At 35.9% G+C, this 15,518-nt stretch overlaps 1 protein-coding gene across 1 annotated transcript; it reads right to left on the bottom strand.

Moving 5' to 3' along the window:
• Nucleotides 1–264: 264 nt before the first annotated feature.
• On the bottom strand, nt 265–15,211 carry myo1eb (myosin IEb). The gene is made up of 27 exons (XM_056270848.1): nt 14,900–15,211; nt 13,484–13,621; nt 12,169–12,258; nt 11,742–11,836; nt 11,549–11,636; nt 10,721–10,810; nt 9,941–10,072; nt 9,555–9,689; nt 9,319–9,451; nt 8,990–9,186; nt 8,567–8,647; nt 8,390–8,476; nt 8,219–8,305; nt 7,952–8,119; nt 6,682–6,767; nt 6,296–6,377; nt 5,887–6,092; nt 5,623–5,767; nt 4,783–4,897; nt 4,428–4,597; nt 4,122–4,267; nt 3,765–3,911; nt 3,487–3,644; nt 2,667–2,741; nt 2,384–2,576; nt 622–791; nt 265–527 (listed from the first exon to the last, which is right to left on the bottom strand). Exons 1-27 carry the CDS (start codon nt 14,900–14,902, stop codon nt 451–453), a joined length of 3,294 nt encoding a protein of 1,097 aa, XP_056126823.1. The 5' UTR covers nt 14,903–15,211; the 3' UTR covers nt 265–450.
• Nucleotides 15,212–15,518: the final 307 nt, after the last annotated feature.

The following is a 15,518-nucleotide window of genomic DNA, read 5'->3' as shown; positions in this document are numbered from 1 at the left end:
AAAAAAGTGTTCCATTTTATTTTCGTTCTAGGAGTATCTGAAAACAGCTTTTCTGATTTTATACAATTGGACAATATCTGTAAAAAAGTAGCATTTGGATCTTTAAAAATACAACTTCAGTAAAATACAGTACATTAAAATATTGATTTATCCATTCTATTCTCCAAAAACACATTTAAAAACCTATAGTGAAACAAAGTTATAGTTGTTCTGCAACATTTATGTCTAATATTACTTTCTATAAAAAATTAATCACATAAAAGTTCATCGGGGTATAAAGAAGGATCCTACTGAATATTAACACATTGTTAGAGTGGCACCTTTTGCAGTAAACATCTATGCACTTGGGGATATGACTTGGCACCAAGCTGCTTTGATTTAATGCTGATGCTTTGTTCCTCTTGATCTAATTTCTGTAATTAATCACATTTTGTCCAATAGCATGCCAGTTTAAATCTTCTCAACATAGTTGCCAGGAAACATGCCTTCCTTTCCTCGAAGACGGCCATTCCACCAACCTGAGGGGTCTGGAAAGACAGCACATCTTGGGTTAGTGCAGAAATCACTTACCCAATATACCCTGTATAAAGTTCACTTTTAAATGGTATAAAAATAGATTACCTTCACGTAGGAGTTCTATGATTTCATCTGCTTGAAAGCTGAGCTCATCAGTGTCTTGAGCATCATAAGCGTAAAGTGCTCTGCATTGTGGGGTGCGGGGTTTGGGTTTGGGTTTGGGTAGCCCTGACCCTGGGATAGGCTTGTACTCTTTCGAACGTCTGCGTTGCATCCTGAGAGAAAAGAGCGATTATCTTCTTTGAAAAACTGAAATAACCAAAACACTAATAATTGGAATTAAAAAAAAAACTAACTGGTAAAATCTGAAACTAAACTAAAATACATTTATATGAGTCCAAAACTAACTAAAAAAATATAAAAATATATAATATATGTAAAAAAAAATTTTTTTTAGTTTAACCCTTTAGCTGTCACCCCCCTTTTTGAGAATGGGGGTTAAAATGCACTATTCAAACTTAAATGGTTGTAATTCAAGAATGCTTTGGAATATATACCCAAGTTTGGTCTTGTTTTAAAGACAACACTCAGCAGATTATTGCTGAAGTGAAAACACTTAAAAAAATGAAAGTATGAAAAAGTTATGGAAGTTTAAATTTACAGTAAATCAAATATACTGTACTATATATCTTATATAAAATATATATTTTACAAAATATTTTTTACTCTAAAATTACTATAAAATCAAAGCCATATATCTAACCAAGTTATGTTCCAAATTTGAAGTTGATATCACAAAAATTGAAGTTCCCATGAGATTTTGTTTAGGCGTAGTACCAAAAATAGCCACCGGGTGCCATTGAATTTAGTTGTATATATTCTGCCTTCACAAATTAATAATTTCCTGTCCAAACATCAATTCTGTCACAAAATTTTGGAACCTTGAGACACAGACCTTTCTGACAATATGTGTTTTGTCAAGATTAGAAAAGGTTTTGATCATAAATTATGAAATATAATGATGCCCAAAAGGGGAGGAGCCTGATAAAATAATTTAGAGTACCGTTTCTATGGTAACGCAACGTTCAATTATAAAACGGTTTTCACAGGATGAATTCTGAGTTTGTAAGCTTTCAAATGATACCTAATTTATGATAACTACTAAAATATGTGATATAATAAAAAAAGGCGATAAAAAAAGATATTATATTTTAGAGGATAATATATATATATATATATAATAATTTTTAGAGGATAATATTATATTATAATTTTTTTATTGAAAAATACAAGATTATATGTTTTATTATGAACTTTTAGCATGAAAACCCAAAGTTTCAATTATTAAATGTGTGTGCGTCAACTTTTTGTGACAAAGGTCAGAACTCCTGTTATGGTGCAAATTTTTTTGAGGCGCACTCTTGTCAAAAAATCATCGGTTACTCTTCTTCCATAATTTGTAGCAAAAAACAGCAGTCAAATATCTATTTAGCAGACTTAGACCTTTCCAACGATATATAGTTTGTCATGACTAGATTAGGATTTAATAGTAATATAGTGAAGTAAATTTAGATTGCCCGTATATGGGCAGGTGACAGTTATCTCTAAAAAAACTAAACTAAAATTGAAAAAATATATATATAATTAACCTGTGACAGAATTTATTTCCCCCAAAATGTTTGAGTTACTATTATTAACTTAATTGTGTCATATACATAATTGCCTGTCATGTACTGATCTGTGAAAACTAGTTCCAGCTGAATAGGTTTTCCGATTGTTAAGTCTTCAGTTAGTATGGCTTGGAGGATAAAATACTGATGATTGCTTTTATTGGAGCTTCCTGCTGTCATATGATCCATCATCTCACCCTGCCACGCCTTGATCAGGAACTTTCATGAAGCCCATATCGTTGTGTATCTGACTCTCGAGCTGACTGCGACGAGATCCCTGGAGTCGGGGAAGGGTGGGCTGATCCATACTGGACTGCTGACGGAGCAGAGAGTTCCTAATGGCGGGCTGCCCTTGAGTTCCTCTTCCTCGACCAACAGACTTGGGAGCCTCTGAAATTACAAGCCATTAAAACATTTTAAAACCATTTCTAAAATAGTTTAGTAGCGATTTTAGTGAAATATGTAAAACTGTGGTCTTACCACGTGAATACTGGCCTACATTGCGATTCTGGTTCCCCATGTGCCTGCTCTTTCGGTTGTCACGCCGAGTGGGTCCTGTAGAATTGGTAAATATGTTACAAAAAACATTTATCACAGCTTCCACCAAAATATTCTTAAAATATATCTTTTTTTAAAAACAGTTACTTTAAATTGTAATAATATTTCACATAATCACTGTTTTACTGTATTTATGATCTAGTAAAATGTAGCCTTGGTGAGCATAAGATACTTATTTCACAAACATTACAAAATCATACAACCCCCCCCAAAAAAATTCTTTAAAAAACAAAAACAATATTTCTTTACAATCTCAAAATGGTCTGCAAAATGGTTGTCAAAGATGTAAGACCACTAGATAGTGATTATGGGGCCCATAAAGCTATTAGAAAACATTTTACAAACATGACTAAATGGACAGCACACAATCTATAAGAGGTTAGAGGGTTAGTTCACCCAAAAATGAAAATTCTGTCATCATTTACTCACCCTCAAGTTGCTCCAAACCTGTATGAGTTTCTTTCTTCCGCTGAACACAAAAGAAGATATTTTAAAGAATATGGGTAACCAAACAGGATGCACAGGATGAAAAAAAAACTATGGAAGTCAATGGGGCGCGTTCAACTGTTTGATTACCGACATTCTTCAAAATATCTTCTTTTGTGTTCGGCAGAAAAAAGAAATCCATTCGAGTTTGGAACAATTGAGGGTGAGTAAATGACGACAGAATTTTCATTTTTGAGTGGTACTGTAAGCCACTAAACTAGTTTTACTAAAATACGGAATTTCAACACAGACTCACTTGCGTTTTTAGGCAGACCGGGGCCAATACTGACAGTCAAGGCCTTGCTGCTCGGCTTCAGAACTGCATCGTCCCCCTGACCCATCTGAAACTGGATCTGTCGAGAGCCAGCAGATGCAAACGGACCCCATCCCCCTTTCTTCACCTTAAATTCAAGTCTTAGTGAGAAATATGTTGAATGTTAGAATTACAAGACCAACATATGCACATGATCCTTTTTCTGCGTATGATGTAATACAGCACATGGTAAATTTCACAGTGAGGGAAACATTGCTCACAGGTTGTTGAACTTGAGCGGCAACTTTTTCCGCGTTTTTTCCTCGTAACGCTTGTACAGCAGACTGAGGAACTCCGTTTTAAAGACAGACTGCAGCACACTGTCATACTGATCCTCGTGCAGTATGAAGAGGTCATCCTGTAGTGTGCTGAGGAAAGAGATCCACCCATCATCATCATGCAAGTCAAAAAACGACAAAAACTTGCTTAAAAATGCTTGCTCAAGGACTTTAGTGTTTGAAAACATTCCGATTTTTCATTCTGCTGTATTTGTATGATTTATTAGGCATATTGAAGCTGTAATGTAGGGAGAAGACTCAAGTCCAAAAGGTTATCAAGCATATTGCATGATAAAGTACCTAAGAGAGACAGACTGGATCTTCTCCACCTCTATCTTCCTCTTCAAGACCTCCTGGATCTGGCCTTTCTCAGGACCCTGTTTCACCTTCTCGCGTCCAACCAGATAGAGGAACTTAGGGGTGAGAACGAGGTCACGCTTGACAGTCTGTGGGTGTTGAAACAGCATGTGAGTATGTGATCACATGAAACATGTCAGATGAACTCCAATGTGCAGAACCAAACATCTGTTGCTGAGCAGCTTCTTGACAGTTACAGAGGAAGTGATCCATGAGTTTCAGTGTGTTAAATGGGACTTTGAGTCATACCTTAAATCTGCGGTCGTATTTGACCACCACGTCAGCAAAGTCAATCCTCTCCCTGCGACCCACGAACTGTCGAATCTCCGGGTGGTTGTCCGTGCCGATGTAGTCTCCCATGAAATTACGGTTCAGACTGTTCTTTCGTCTCTCCTTCTTGTTCAACAGGAGGTCAGAGGCTGGAATCAGTAAAGAAGCAATGTGATTTAACATCAATTTCATCTGATTGCATTCCCAAGGCCTATTGATTGTTACAGAGGAACAATGAGATCCGGACACAAACTTAGTCGTCTATGTATATTAAAAAAATGTCTAAATGATTATTATGCAGGTATTAAAGTGAAGAATCTGAGTTTGCGCTCACCTTCCTCTCGCATGCGAACATACTTGCGCACAGCGATGTGTTTGCGCCAGGCTTGTTGGATTACCCGAGCATATCCGTTGTATTTTCTTTCCCTCATTTCCTCCAGCAGGAACAACTGTAGATCGACATGTCATACTTATTTTTCATAGTCATCACTGTGATTTCAGAATATCAACAAAATGCAAAGACAACCACGAAATGACCAAAATAACTTTGAGAAGTGTGTGAGTGTATTCTATGAACAATGTTTTGGAAAAATAGCCACACAAGACGCCATTTGAACAACAGCTGAAGAATATTGTTCTAATATGACTGAATTACATTTAATCTTTTGCACAACGCATTTAATGAATTAGACTATTGAAAACATCACATCAAATCACAACTGTGAAATTATATGTTCACATTAATACCTTCAAGTTACCAACTAAACGGGTGGTCACACTACACTTTTCGTGCCATTGACTTGCATTCATACGCATGCAAATGTGGGAGACAGGAAACGCACGCTCAAGCGAAGAAGTTTTGCATTTCGCTGTGTTCAAAATTTTTCCAAGTTTGTTGAACTGTAACCCTGTAAATTTGTATCACGTGAAGACGTGTGACCAATAGCAGATTGATATGCAACAGAGTGACATTTTAGCTGAATTAAAAGAAGGACATTTTTAATTTGCAGGATTGCAGTAAAGTGGAGCACATTTATGATGTATCATTTGTTAAATTTTGCTTAAAAAAAAAAAAAAAAAGCCTCGCCGAGTGTGATGTCATTTTGCGACCATTGCAGTGTCCGTAGAAATTTCACGTGCTCAAATTCTAGTGTGACCGTGGTATAATACATACAGATTCTGGGGCCTTGATGAAGATTTTTGTCTTGCCCAGCTGGTACTGGTCAGAGTCCATGTTGACAGATTTTAAAAGGTGTAGGACACCCTGTTTCTCATCTCCACGCCACTGGGGCCATGTTTCTTTGGTCAAGATTGCATATCTGAGCAAGCATAATAGAACAGTTAATTATAATACATTACATATTATAAGTGCAACTTATCAAAATTCCTATATACAGCATTTGGCATCCTAACAGGCATTATTAAGTGGTGATTTTACCTATGCAGGAATTTCTTGAAGACACGTCGGAAGGCGTAGCCGGCCCTGCGCACGCGGATGTTCTCTCGCAGTCCAAGATATTCCACCTGGTGTTTGACGCGGCTTTCCTCCCAGTCGCGAGCCTTTTTTGTCTCATTGGGCTTGATGCATCGAATATAGTGAGGGGTGCATTTCATTAACGTCTGGACAAGATTATTTGCTTGTTTCTGCAAGGGGAGAAGAGAGAAAATCAGACAGAAAATGAACAATAGCATTACAAAAATGTATGAGTTTTGTGCTATATATGAACGTGATATTATACTAAGTATACACAGGCCCCGAAACACTCGCTTTTTTAAATCAAATCGTAGGAATGTTTCTAGCTCAGTTTAACCGTGCATTTCTTTATTTCGTAAATCAGTTATTTCACCTTAATCTTTGAACCTGCAGTGGTGGGACGGCCCCTTTTCTCAGCCTCAAGGTTCTCTGGGAACAGATCTTTGATGAAGGCGCTATGGAGATGACCAGAAAAAGGGATTAATCATTTCAAACATCCTTTTTACCAGCACATGGAAGACATAACCAGAGCTGACTCTAGTGAAGTAATACACCACAGAATATCTCTCACAAAATGAACTCATCATCCTCTATAGAAATGCTACACCATATGGATTTTTTGATTTATTAATGTGACTTCTTATTTCATTAAAGAATTACAGCTGAACTGCAGATATTCTGCATCGGTCCATGAGTGCATTAGGGGCTTTTAAAAAGCTTCAGCTGACATGGGCTAAAAAAAGCCAAATAACCACTTACAACTCACTGCTCTGCATGAGCTCGATGATGTCATTGAACAGCACATCCCTGTTCCTCTCACAGAAGCCGCTCACATCATAAGACACCTGGAAATAAGGGCTCTTATTACTCTCACCAAGAAGAGAATCAATATCAGTGTGACTCTACTTGCTGGAAGCAATCTCTAAAACACATCTATATTCAGTTATATTTCAATCCATCCATTCTCCAAACTGCTTGTCCTCTGTTATGTGCTGGGCCAAAGAATAATTTGATAAATTCTTGCTGTTTGATGGAAACCATCAAGACAAACAAATTTGAAATAAGAGATTCAATCAATACGTTTAATTGGTAAAAAGTCAAAGCTATGAGATGCACACACTGCATCCACAGGGTTGTAGCCATCCTAGAGTTCTACATGAGTCCACTTCCCTATCCGAAAAACCCGAGGTCTGTCTGACCCGAGAGTCCCTCAGACACCGGTCTGGTATTAGCAGTCTTGAGTAATTTTAAAATCAATTCTTTACCTAATGGACCCGAGAACACCCAAATTATTTTAAAATATGCCTACTTTCTATGTGCAAATTACTAAACCCTCCATTCGAGAGAGTAATTGAGGGGATTTGTTTATTAATATTAACTTTAGTGCAACAAAGTTTGTGAGCATTTTATCGACTTGGAATTGCTCGCCCAAGTGGAAAAATTATGTACCATTGGCAGATATTGATTACAGAAAACCATCTAAATGCAGTTGATGCCACACTAATCAACTAAATCAAACAAACTATAATTGAACCATAACACGATGATAGTTTCGTGTTTTTCCTCAAACAAAAAAATGTGTGAAAAGAAAACATTCTCCCACATTTTTGACATACACAAAGAATTGGCGACATTATGAGGCAACTTGGCTTATCAAGTAAAGTACTGAAGTAAAATACAGGAGAATGAATTTCATCTACAAATAAGGTAGAAAGATGGGCTACATATTACCATCTCATTTTATTGGGTCTGTCTCGGGTCGGGTTTGTCTTTTTAAAAAATTAATTTTTGCCTGTTGGGTAAGGGTAAGAAGTGATTGGGGTCAATTCTGGTCGGGTACATATCTTAGGACCCGAAAAGGCCACTAAACCACACTACTTCCAACCATCAAAAAGATGCATTTTATACAGCCTGATCATGTTTACCATTTATTCCTGAGTTTGAAACTTTATTTCGCTAAAGATGTTTGCTAAATAGACATTTACCAATTTATAGAGCTCTATTTGAACATTTGAAAAGTGTCTCTTACCTTGCCTGCATAGTGGTGCACTATGAAACCTTTGTTCCAGCTGTTGAAATGCTCATGGGTGCCAATTTGTGACTGCAGTTTTTGCAGCAGAGTCTGGTCTGCGCCTTCTCCTTTTGCATGCATGGTGGCACACACATCATCCAAGATGCTCATGATGCCAATAGGATTCTGGGTTATTAAGGTGCCCATTAGATGCCATTAGTCGAATGGGTGTTGTTATGCATGACAACCATTTTGATGCAGAAAACCCTGAAAGTGTAAACTCACCACTTTGGACTCAATTAAATCACATACGACTTTGTTGTTAAAGTACTCAATGGGGGTCCATTTGATTCCCTCCTGCACATACTCTTCCTGCAAAAGAGATAGCGGAAAACATCAGCAAGCACTTCCATAGAGGCCTTTTAGTATTGGCTTACTAAAAATCATTATTCTCACCTGCTCCGCTTTTAGTGTGAGCTCAATAAAAATCTGCTGCAGTTTTTCATTCACAAAGTTAATGCAGAATTGTTCAAATCCATTTTTCTGGAGAGGAAAAGGAAAGGGGTTATTTTAAATTAATTTGAGTAAAAAAAAAGAAAAAGAGATGCATTTAGAAAATACAACTAAATTCACCTGAAAGATTTCAAAGCCATAGATGTCCAGAACTCCAATGTTTAAATCCTCACGGTCTTTCTGCATTGCCTTGTTTATGACCTGCGAATGAAAGCAGAAACTAATTCAAATGAATTTTCTTTTGCTTTTTGAGACATATACACTACCGAAAAGTTTGGGGTCATTATAATATTTTAATGTTTTTGAAAGAAGTCTTTTACACTTACCAAGGCTGCATTTATTTGATCAAACATACAGTAAAACAGTAATACTGAGAAATATTACAATAAAAAAAAACCTTTTTTCTATTTTAATACATTTTAAAATGTAATTAATTTCTTTCAATAAATAAATCTTACTAACCCCAAGCTTTTGAACAGTAGTATATACCATACGTAAAAACACAAAACAATTTGGTAATTTTAATCTAGCAGATTGACTTACATCAACCAAGTAGTCAAAGAGCCTAGAATACAGTGCTTTCGACAGGGCGTCCCGAGTGAATGAGGCCTGCTCCGTGTTTAAGGTGACCGAAATAGTCTCCGTCTTGCCACCCCACTTGCTGTCCATGATGCGACTGGTCAGTTTGTTCTTTAGACCATCCTGATTGATTCCCAAAAGGTATGACGGGAATGCCAGGACTGCAGCAGAGTGAAAGTGAATTAAATAAATTAGGCAAGATATTTATCCATGTACAATCATTTCTTGTTTTGTACTAAATGGAATCAGATACACAGACCAGCGAAATGAATAAATGCAAGCATAAAACTCACAGTCTTCACTCTCCACCACAGCATAGTTGCCCTCCTCTCTAAAAGTGATGTTTCCAAGATGGAGGATTGACGCCACAATCTGCAGCACAGTGTCCTGTGCATCCACAGACAGGCCGACCACAGACATGGCAGCCTAAAAATGTAATATTTATAATTTATCGTTATGAAATTGTTTATATTGAATGGCAGGAACACAACCAGATGGTTTGTATTAGGATACAATGCTTTACACCCACCATTGTGTCTTCAAACTCCTTCTTGTCATTGACTTCCTCCACGGTGTAGGTGCTGGACTGGTTTAAGTAGAAGTAGTAATCAGGGGTTGTGACGCCTAAATTCTCTCTCTGCTCCTTGGTGGCTCCTTGCAAGAGCTGACACGGAAACATTGGAAATAAAGGGTCGTGTCAACAACATACAGGACTTTTATGCAATTCAAAAACTCTAATCTTCAATACGCCCTGATTAAGTAGCATAAGCTACTAGTATGACACAATACAATCCACAATTGGCCTTGAAATCATATTGTCCTAACATGACACACAACAGTTTGCCAACTTGCATTACACATCATTCCCTGCAATGACCTTTTCTTGGACGTGTTTCAGTGAGTTCACAGCGTTACCTGGTAGTATATATGGAAATTCCTTTCCCCATGGTTTTGAGACACTACTCTGGATTTTTCCAGGAGGAAGTTGGAGATCTTTCCACCATCAGGTTCTCCTCCTCGGCTGAACTGTATTTCAAAGTATTTTCCCTGAGGTATGAAATAAACATATCATGCAGTGAACTCAAAGCTTGTGGACTGACATTATTACATATTACGAATGATGACATACAGTACCACTGCAGAAAAGGGAATGAACAGTAAAGCCTACTGAAGTACAACTTCACAGTCTACACACACACAAACTGCACTGCACTCCTGCAAACATGCTATGACATGTTGAGAACCAGCATGCTCCAAATGACATTCTGAAAACTAGACAGCACACCGATTCAAGAGACTGAACAGCAGAGAGGCTAATATGCTCCTTCTAAAAAGATGTGTAAAATAATATTTAAAAAAATATATTTTATTAAAATAATTAATATTATTTTATAATTTGCATAATATATATATTCAATATCATTTAAAATAATTATAAGTACTTTTAAAATTAAAGATTAATTACTTTACTTTTTTAAAATTAGATTTATATTTTACTGTATATAAAATTATACACAAAATTATATATATATATATATATATACACACAGATAGATAGATAGATAGATAGATAGATAGATAGATAGATAGATAGATAGATAGATAGATAGATAGATAGATAGATAGATAGATAGATAGATAGATAGATAGATAGATAGATAGATAGATAGATAGATGAATTGCAGCAAGACTTACAAAGCGGCTGGAGTTGTTGTTGCGGACGGTTTTGGCATTCCCAAATGCCTCCAGGAGGGGGTTAGACTGGAGAATGATGTCTTTAACATGCTAAACGAGGAAAGAGGAAACCACATGACATCACAGACAGTTAAAGTATGCCATGTATGATATGCACTAAACACTGTTAATTTTTCCCCCCTATGAAAAGCAGTTTAAATGATAATTTTATAGTTCCTGATTTGTTCCATATATTTAGTCAGATCTGGTATCGATCTGTTCAATGTCACAGAGGAACAAAGAGATCACAGTTTCTGATCTCAGATAACAGTCTGGGTGATTTCAAGGGTGCAACATTTCACCTACAATGAGCACAAAATGTGGGCAATATTAACAAAAGAAACAACCACACCCATGAGTTCACATAGATTTGGGGTTGAGTTCAATCTGGCTCTTTTTAAGCAAATGGCCATCTAGCCCAGAGATTCACAAACTGTTTTGTCAGCCACACCTGTTTGACCTAAAATACTTACTTGAAGTACGTCCCTGAGGTTTTAAGTTAATTTAGCAAAACATTTACATGTTCATGGTTCTCAAATGGTGACATGACATGCAAGTCAACAAATAAAACAATTACCGGTAATCTTTTTTTAGTAAGCATTTTATTTATTTATTTTAAACTGTTTTCATTTATTTATATTTTACATTTTTTATTAATAATTATAATAATACTAATTTAATTTAATATAAATTGTATCATATTTAATGAATTATCAGCTTTTCATCAAACCCCCTGAGGTTTCTCCCAGTTTGGGAAAGCCTGATCTAGCAGATGATAAACTCACTCACCTGAACTTTAGAACCACCTCCTGAGACTTTCGAGATGTAGCTCATAATATACTTGGCTGCCACTGTCTTTCCTGCTCCACTCTCTCCGCTGTATCACAGACACATTTAGATCACATATAATGCAAACATTTGATGCCACACGAATACTTTAAATGTGCCTCATGGTGAGGGCGTCAGATCCTTGATCCCCGACCTGATAATGACACACTGGTTCTCGGAGTCAATCATCATGTTGCGGTACACATTGTCGGCAAGAGCATAGATGTGGGGGGGATTCTCATACTGCGCCTGGGAATGACAGAATACATGTGCAGTTTAATACGGCTGTCTTGGAAAATTAAAAGTCACATTTGCATGAAATTGAGGCAGTGACATTATTCCGTAACCAGTAACACCTTCTGATTTGCATATGTGCTTTCTATGATTTGGCCATCCAGGGGGAGATGTTAACAAATACAGATCCGTAGGCAGTCTCTGGAAGCACAATGGCAAGACTGGACATGCAATGGCATTGCTCTGCTCCGTCTGGCCATGTTTAAATGTCTTATCCTGCAGGAATGATTATTCATCTGAACTTTAATTCCATTTCGTATTCATGTATTTAGGTGTGCTGTACTTACGGCTCCCTGATACAGTTCAATCTCACGGTCTGTGAAATATGGCAGCTGTTTAAAGGGGTTCACTGATATCAGCACAGGACCAATGTATGTCTGAGGAGTTATGGTTATGGCAAAAACAAAAGCTGGTAGGTTGAACCGATCCTCACCGATCACTAGAAGCAGTATTGCTATAAGACTAGATTCAAGAACAAAAACAAACCATTTACTAAGGCTAGTGCTAGGATAGTTAACCAAAGGGCTAGGATAGTTAACTAAAGCAAAAACTAAAACCATTAAAAAAAAAACAGTTTTGTTGCTTGAAATAAAATAAATGTCAACTGAAATAAAAATATTATAAAATATATTACATATATATAAAATATATACATATAATAAATATATTAAAATATGTATTAATTTTAATTGTTTTTATTGCTAAGACTGCTTTTTCATTTAGTTTAACTTAATGAACTAAAATAACAAAAACAGAAATAAAAATGTGTAGACATTTAAAAAAAACTAAAACTTAAATTAAAAAATGACAAACACACAACTAAATTACTAAAAATAAAATGAAAACTGAAAATATAAAAATGAAATATTCAAACAAATATTAATACTTAAATAAAAACTATAATAGTATCGATAATAGTATATATATGATACTAAAATAGCACTGATATTTACCAATGCTTGCCAATGCAAAACTCGCCACCACAATGTTAGGGTACTGGTGGGCAGTTGCCAGGGTGTTGCTATGGTGTTCTGCATGGTTGCTAAGAGTTCACTTTTTGGTGTAAGACAATTTAGCCCACCCCAAATCTCTGTAATATTCAGATATGATATACCTGACTCCCTAAATAAAGTATAATACTAATAAGGCTGCATTTATTTGATTAAAAATACAGTTAAATATTGTGAAGTATTATTACAATTTAAAATAACAGTTTTATGTTTTAATATATTTTTACATTTAAAATATTCCTTGATTGCAAAGCAAAATTTTCCGCAGCCATTACTCCAGTCTTCAAAAGTCATTCTAATATGCTGATTTGGTGTAACATTTCTAATTATTATCAAAGTTGAAAAAAGGTGATGATTAATATTTTTGTGGAAACAAATTATTTTGATGAATATAAAGTTCAAAATAACAGAATTTATTTATAATAGAAATATTTTGTAACATTATTCATGTCTTTATTGTTAGTTTATCAATGTGATGCATCACTGCTGAATAAAACATTTCATACCAAAAAAAACCTTACTGAACTTTAGAAAGGTAGTGTATATATGCAAGTATGCCGGACCAAATAACCAAATAATTCTTAAAGGATACAAAAATGTAGTCATCCATGTATCTTTTCTTGAGGTTATCTGTGATGGCTTCTTCACTGATCTTGGAGAGGAGGACCATGTCGTCCACACCACTGACCTTCACATTCTGGGTCTGCCAGTGATATTTCTCTTTGCTCCCCTGTGCGAGAGAGAAAGAGGACAGGTTATTTATTCAAACATCTCTATGGTCACCTAGGATCAAATGCTGACACAATGTTTGGTAAATAAAGCTTCAAATGCATCTTACAACTTTAAACATTTGCCGGCACTGTATTAGACAGACGGGCTGGTGTTCAGCAGAATTAATAAGTTAACAAGTTAATTAAAGAGTTAATACGTGTAAGAATATACTGATTAACTGAGAGCCAGTGGTAACCATGCACATAGGAGGAAATTACATTTATAAAATACTTTTCTGTTAGGAGTGCTTTCATAAGACGTTAAATGTTAAAGCCTCTGACACTTTGACAAGACTTACAATAACAAAACTACTACTGAGCATTTGAGCTCCTGTATAGATTAGATTCACAAGCATTATTATGGGATAGTTTACCCCAAAATTAACTATTTTATAAAATGCTATGGAAGTCATGGCTACCATCAACTGTTACCAACATTCTTTAAAATATCTTCTTTTATGTTCAACAGCACAAAGAAACTCATACAGGTTTGGGTGAGTAATTGATGACAGAATTTTCATTTTTGGGTAAACTATAGGCATATGCGGTCCAGGTCAACAACAAAACAAAGAAACGTGACATAAGCCATATTTCTACTAATCCCCAAGCAATAAACTTTAGGCAAAAGCTTAGTCAGGTGACAAAGTGTGACAATTAAAATCTGTGATAAATGAGTATCCTCCTTTCATAAGTCATAAACCGTATATCTGAGAATATTTGAGCTCCCCTCCAAAATCCGAATAGAAAAATCAAATTCCACAAATGTTTTAATTTAAGGCTTGAATTGATTTTGAACTCAAATAACTCTTAAGTTATTTATATGATTTTTCTTAATAGATTTCTTCTTTATGTAATGTTCCCAAATCGAGTTTGATAGAGTGTTTGACGAGCAAAAATTGTCCACCTAATATCCTAAATGTTTTTCAAAAGTTGTTTCTGGACCATTTCTTTAGGCCATAGCCTACTCATATGAGTTGGAATTTACTCCGACAGGAAAAATAATGGCGTAAATGTTTTCAAGTCTAATGAATCTTCATAAATAATCATTTGTTTAGTCGACAATTAAAATGCAACTTCTATGATGTGTAGTAGTAGCCATGCCTATCAAACAATCACAACTTTGTGAACAAAATTTAGAGCCAGCGGCAGCTTTTCTATTATTAACTCAACATTTAGAGCCAGCTCCAGATTGACTAACTCTACATAACAATTTTAATAAGTTCTTTCAAAGCACTTACCATGATGATTTAAAGGTAGCCTACTTCCTGTATCACACCCTTGATAAACTTTCAGTCCTGTGTTGGACTCCCTCGAGGAACTCTTGCAAGCTTCAGGTGAAACTCCAGGATTTAACTAGTCGTTCATTTGATATTCCATCTATAACCTCTTGATACAATTTCTTAATTATATCCAAAAGCGTAAACTATTCAGGATATAGTGTTTCATGTATCGGAAACACTGTAAAACGATTAAATAATTGGTTCCACGGGTGTTGTCCATGCAGCGGCAAGTGTAGGCAGGTATCAAGAGTTTTTCCTTCTCTCGGTTGCGGAAGGAATCGCAGATACTCTCTCACATAACGGCGCCACCCCACGATCCTGAACGGATTTACCTGCGCCACAGGTAATCACAGCACACTACAAGCACAGGAAAATGAGCCTCTGGGCCAGGGATGTAGCTAGTGAGGTGAAACGATTTTGGCTATTGTATTATTTTACTGTTAGTTTTTTATCATTTATAAAAAAAAATGTTTTGTAAAGGATCCACCTAGACATACACTACACTAGAATTTCAAATTGTGTCATGCACCAATAAATAAATGATATCAATTACTGGGTCTCAAAAGACTTTTTGAAA

This window comes from Rhinichthys klamathensis, unplaced genomic scaffold, assembly GCF_029890125.1.
Source record: "Rhinichthys klamathensis goyatoka isolate OS25496 unplaced genomic scaffold, OSU_Roscu_1.1 h1tg000309l_1, whole genome shotgun sequence".
In the NCBI taxonomy this organism is placed as follows: domain Eukaryota; kingdom Metazoa; phylum Chordata; class Actinopteri; order Cypriniformes; family Leuciscidae; genus Rhinichthys; species Rhinichthys klamathensis.
Note: the sequence above shows the minus strand (reverse complement) of the source record. Positions and strands in the feature narration are given on the sequence as shown.

Bases quoted from the DNA above. Each gene is read 5' to 3' on its own strand.
- myo1eb (XM_056270848.1), bottom strand. The intron at 8,648-8,989 runs GTAAGTCAATCT...TTTCATTCGCAG, and splicing joins TCTTTGACTACTTGGTTGAT to GTCATAAACAAGGCAATGCA. The intron at 792-2,383 runs GTGAGATGATGG...CTTTTCTCTCAG, and splicing joins CCTGATCAAGGCGTGGCAGG to GATGCAACGCAGACGTTCGA.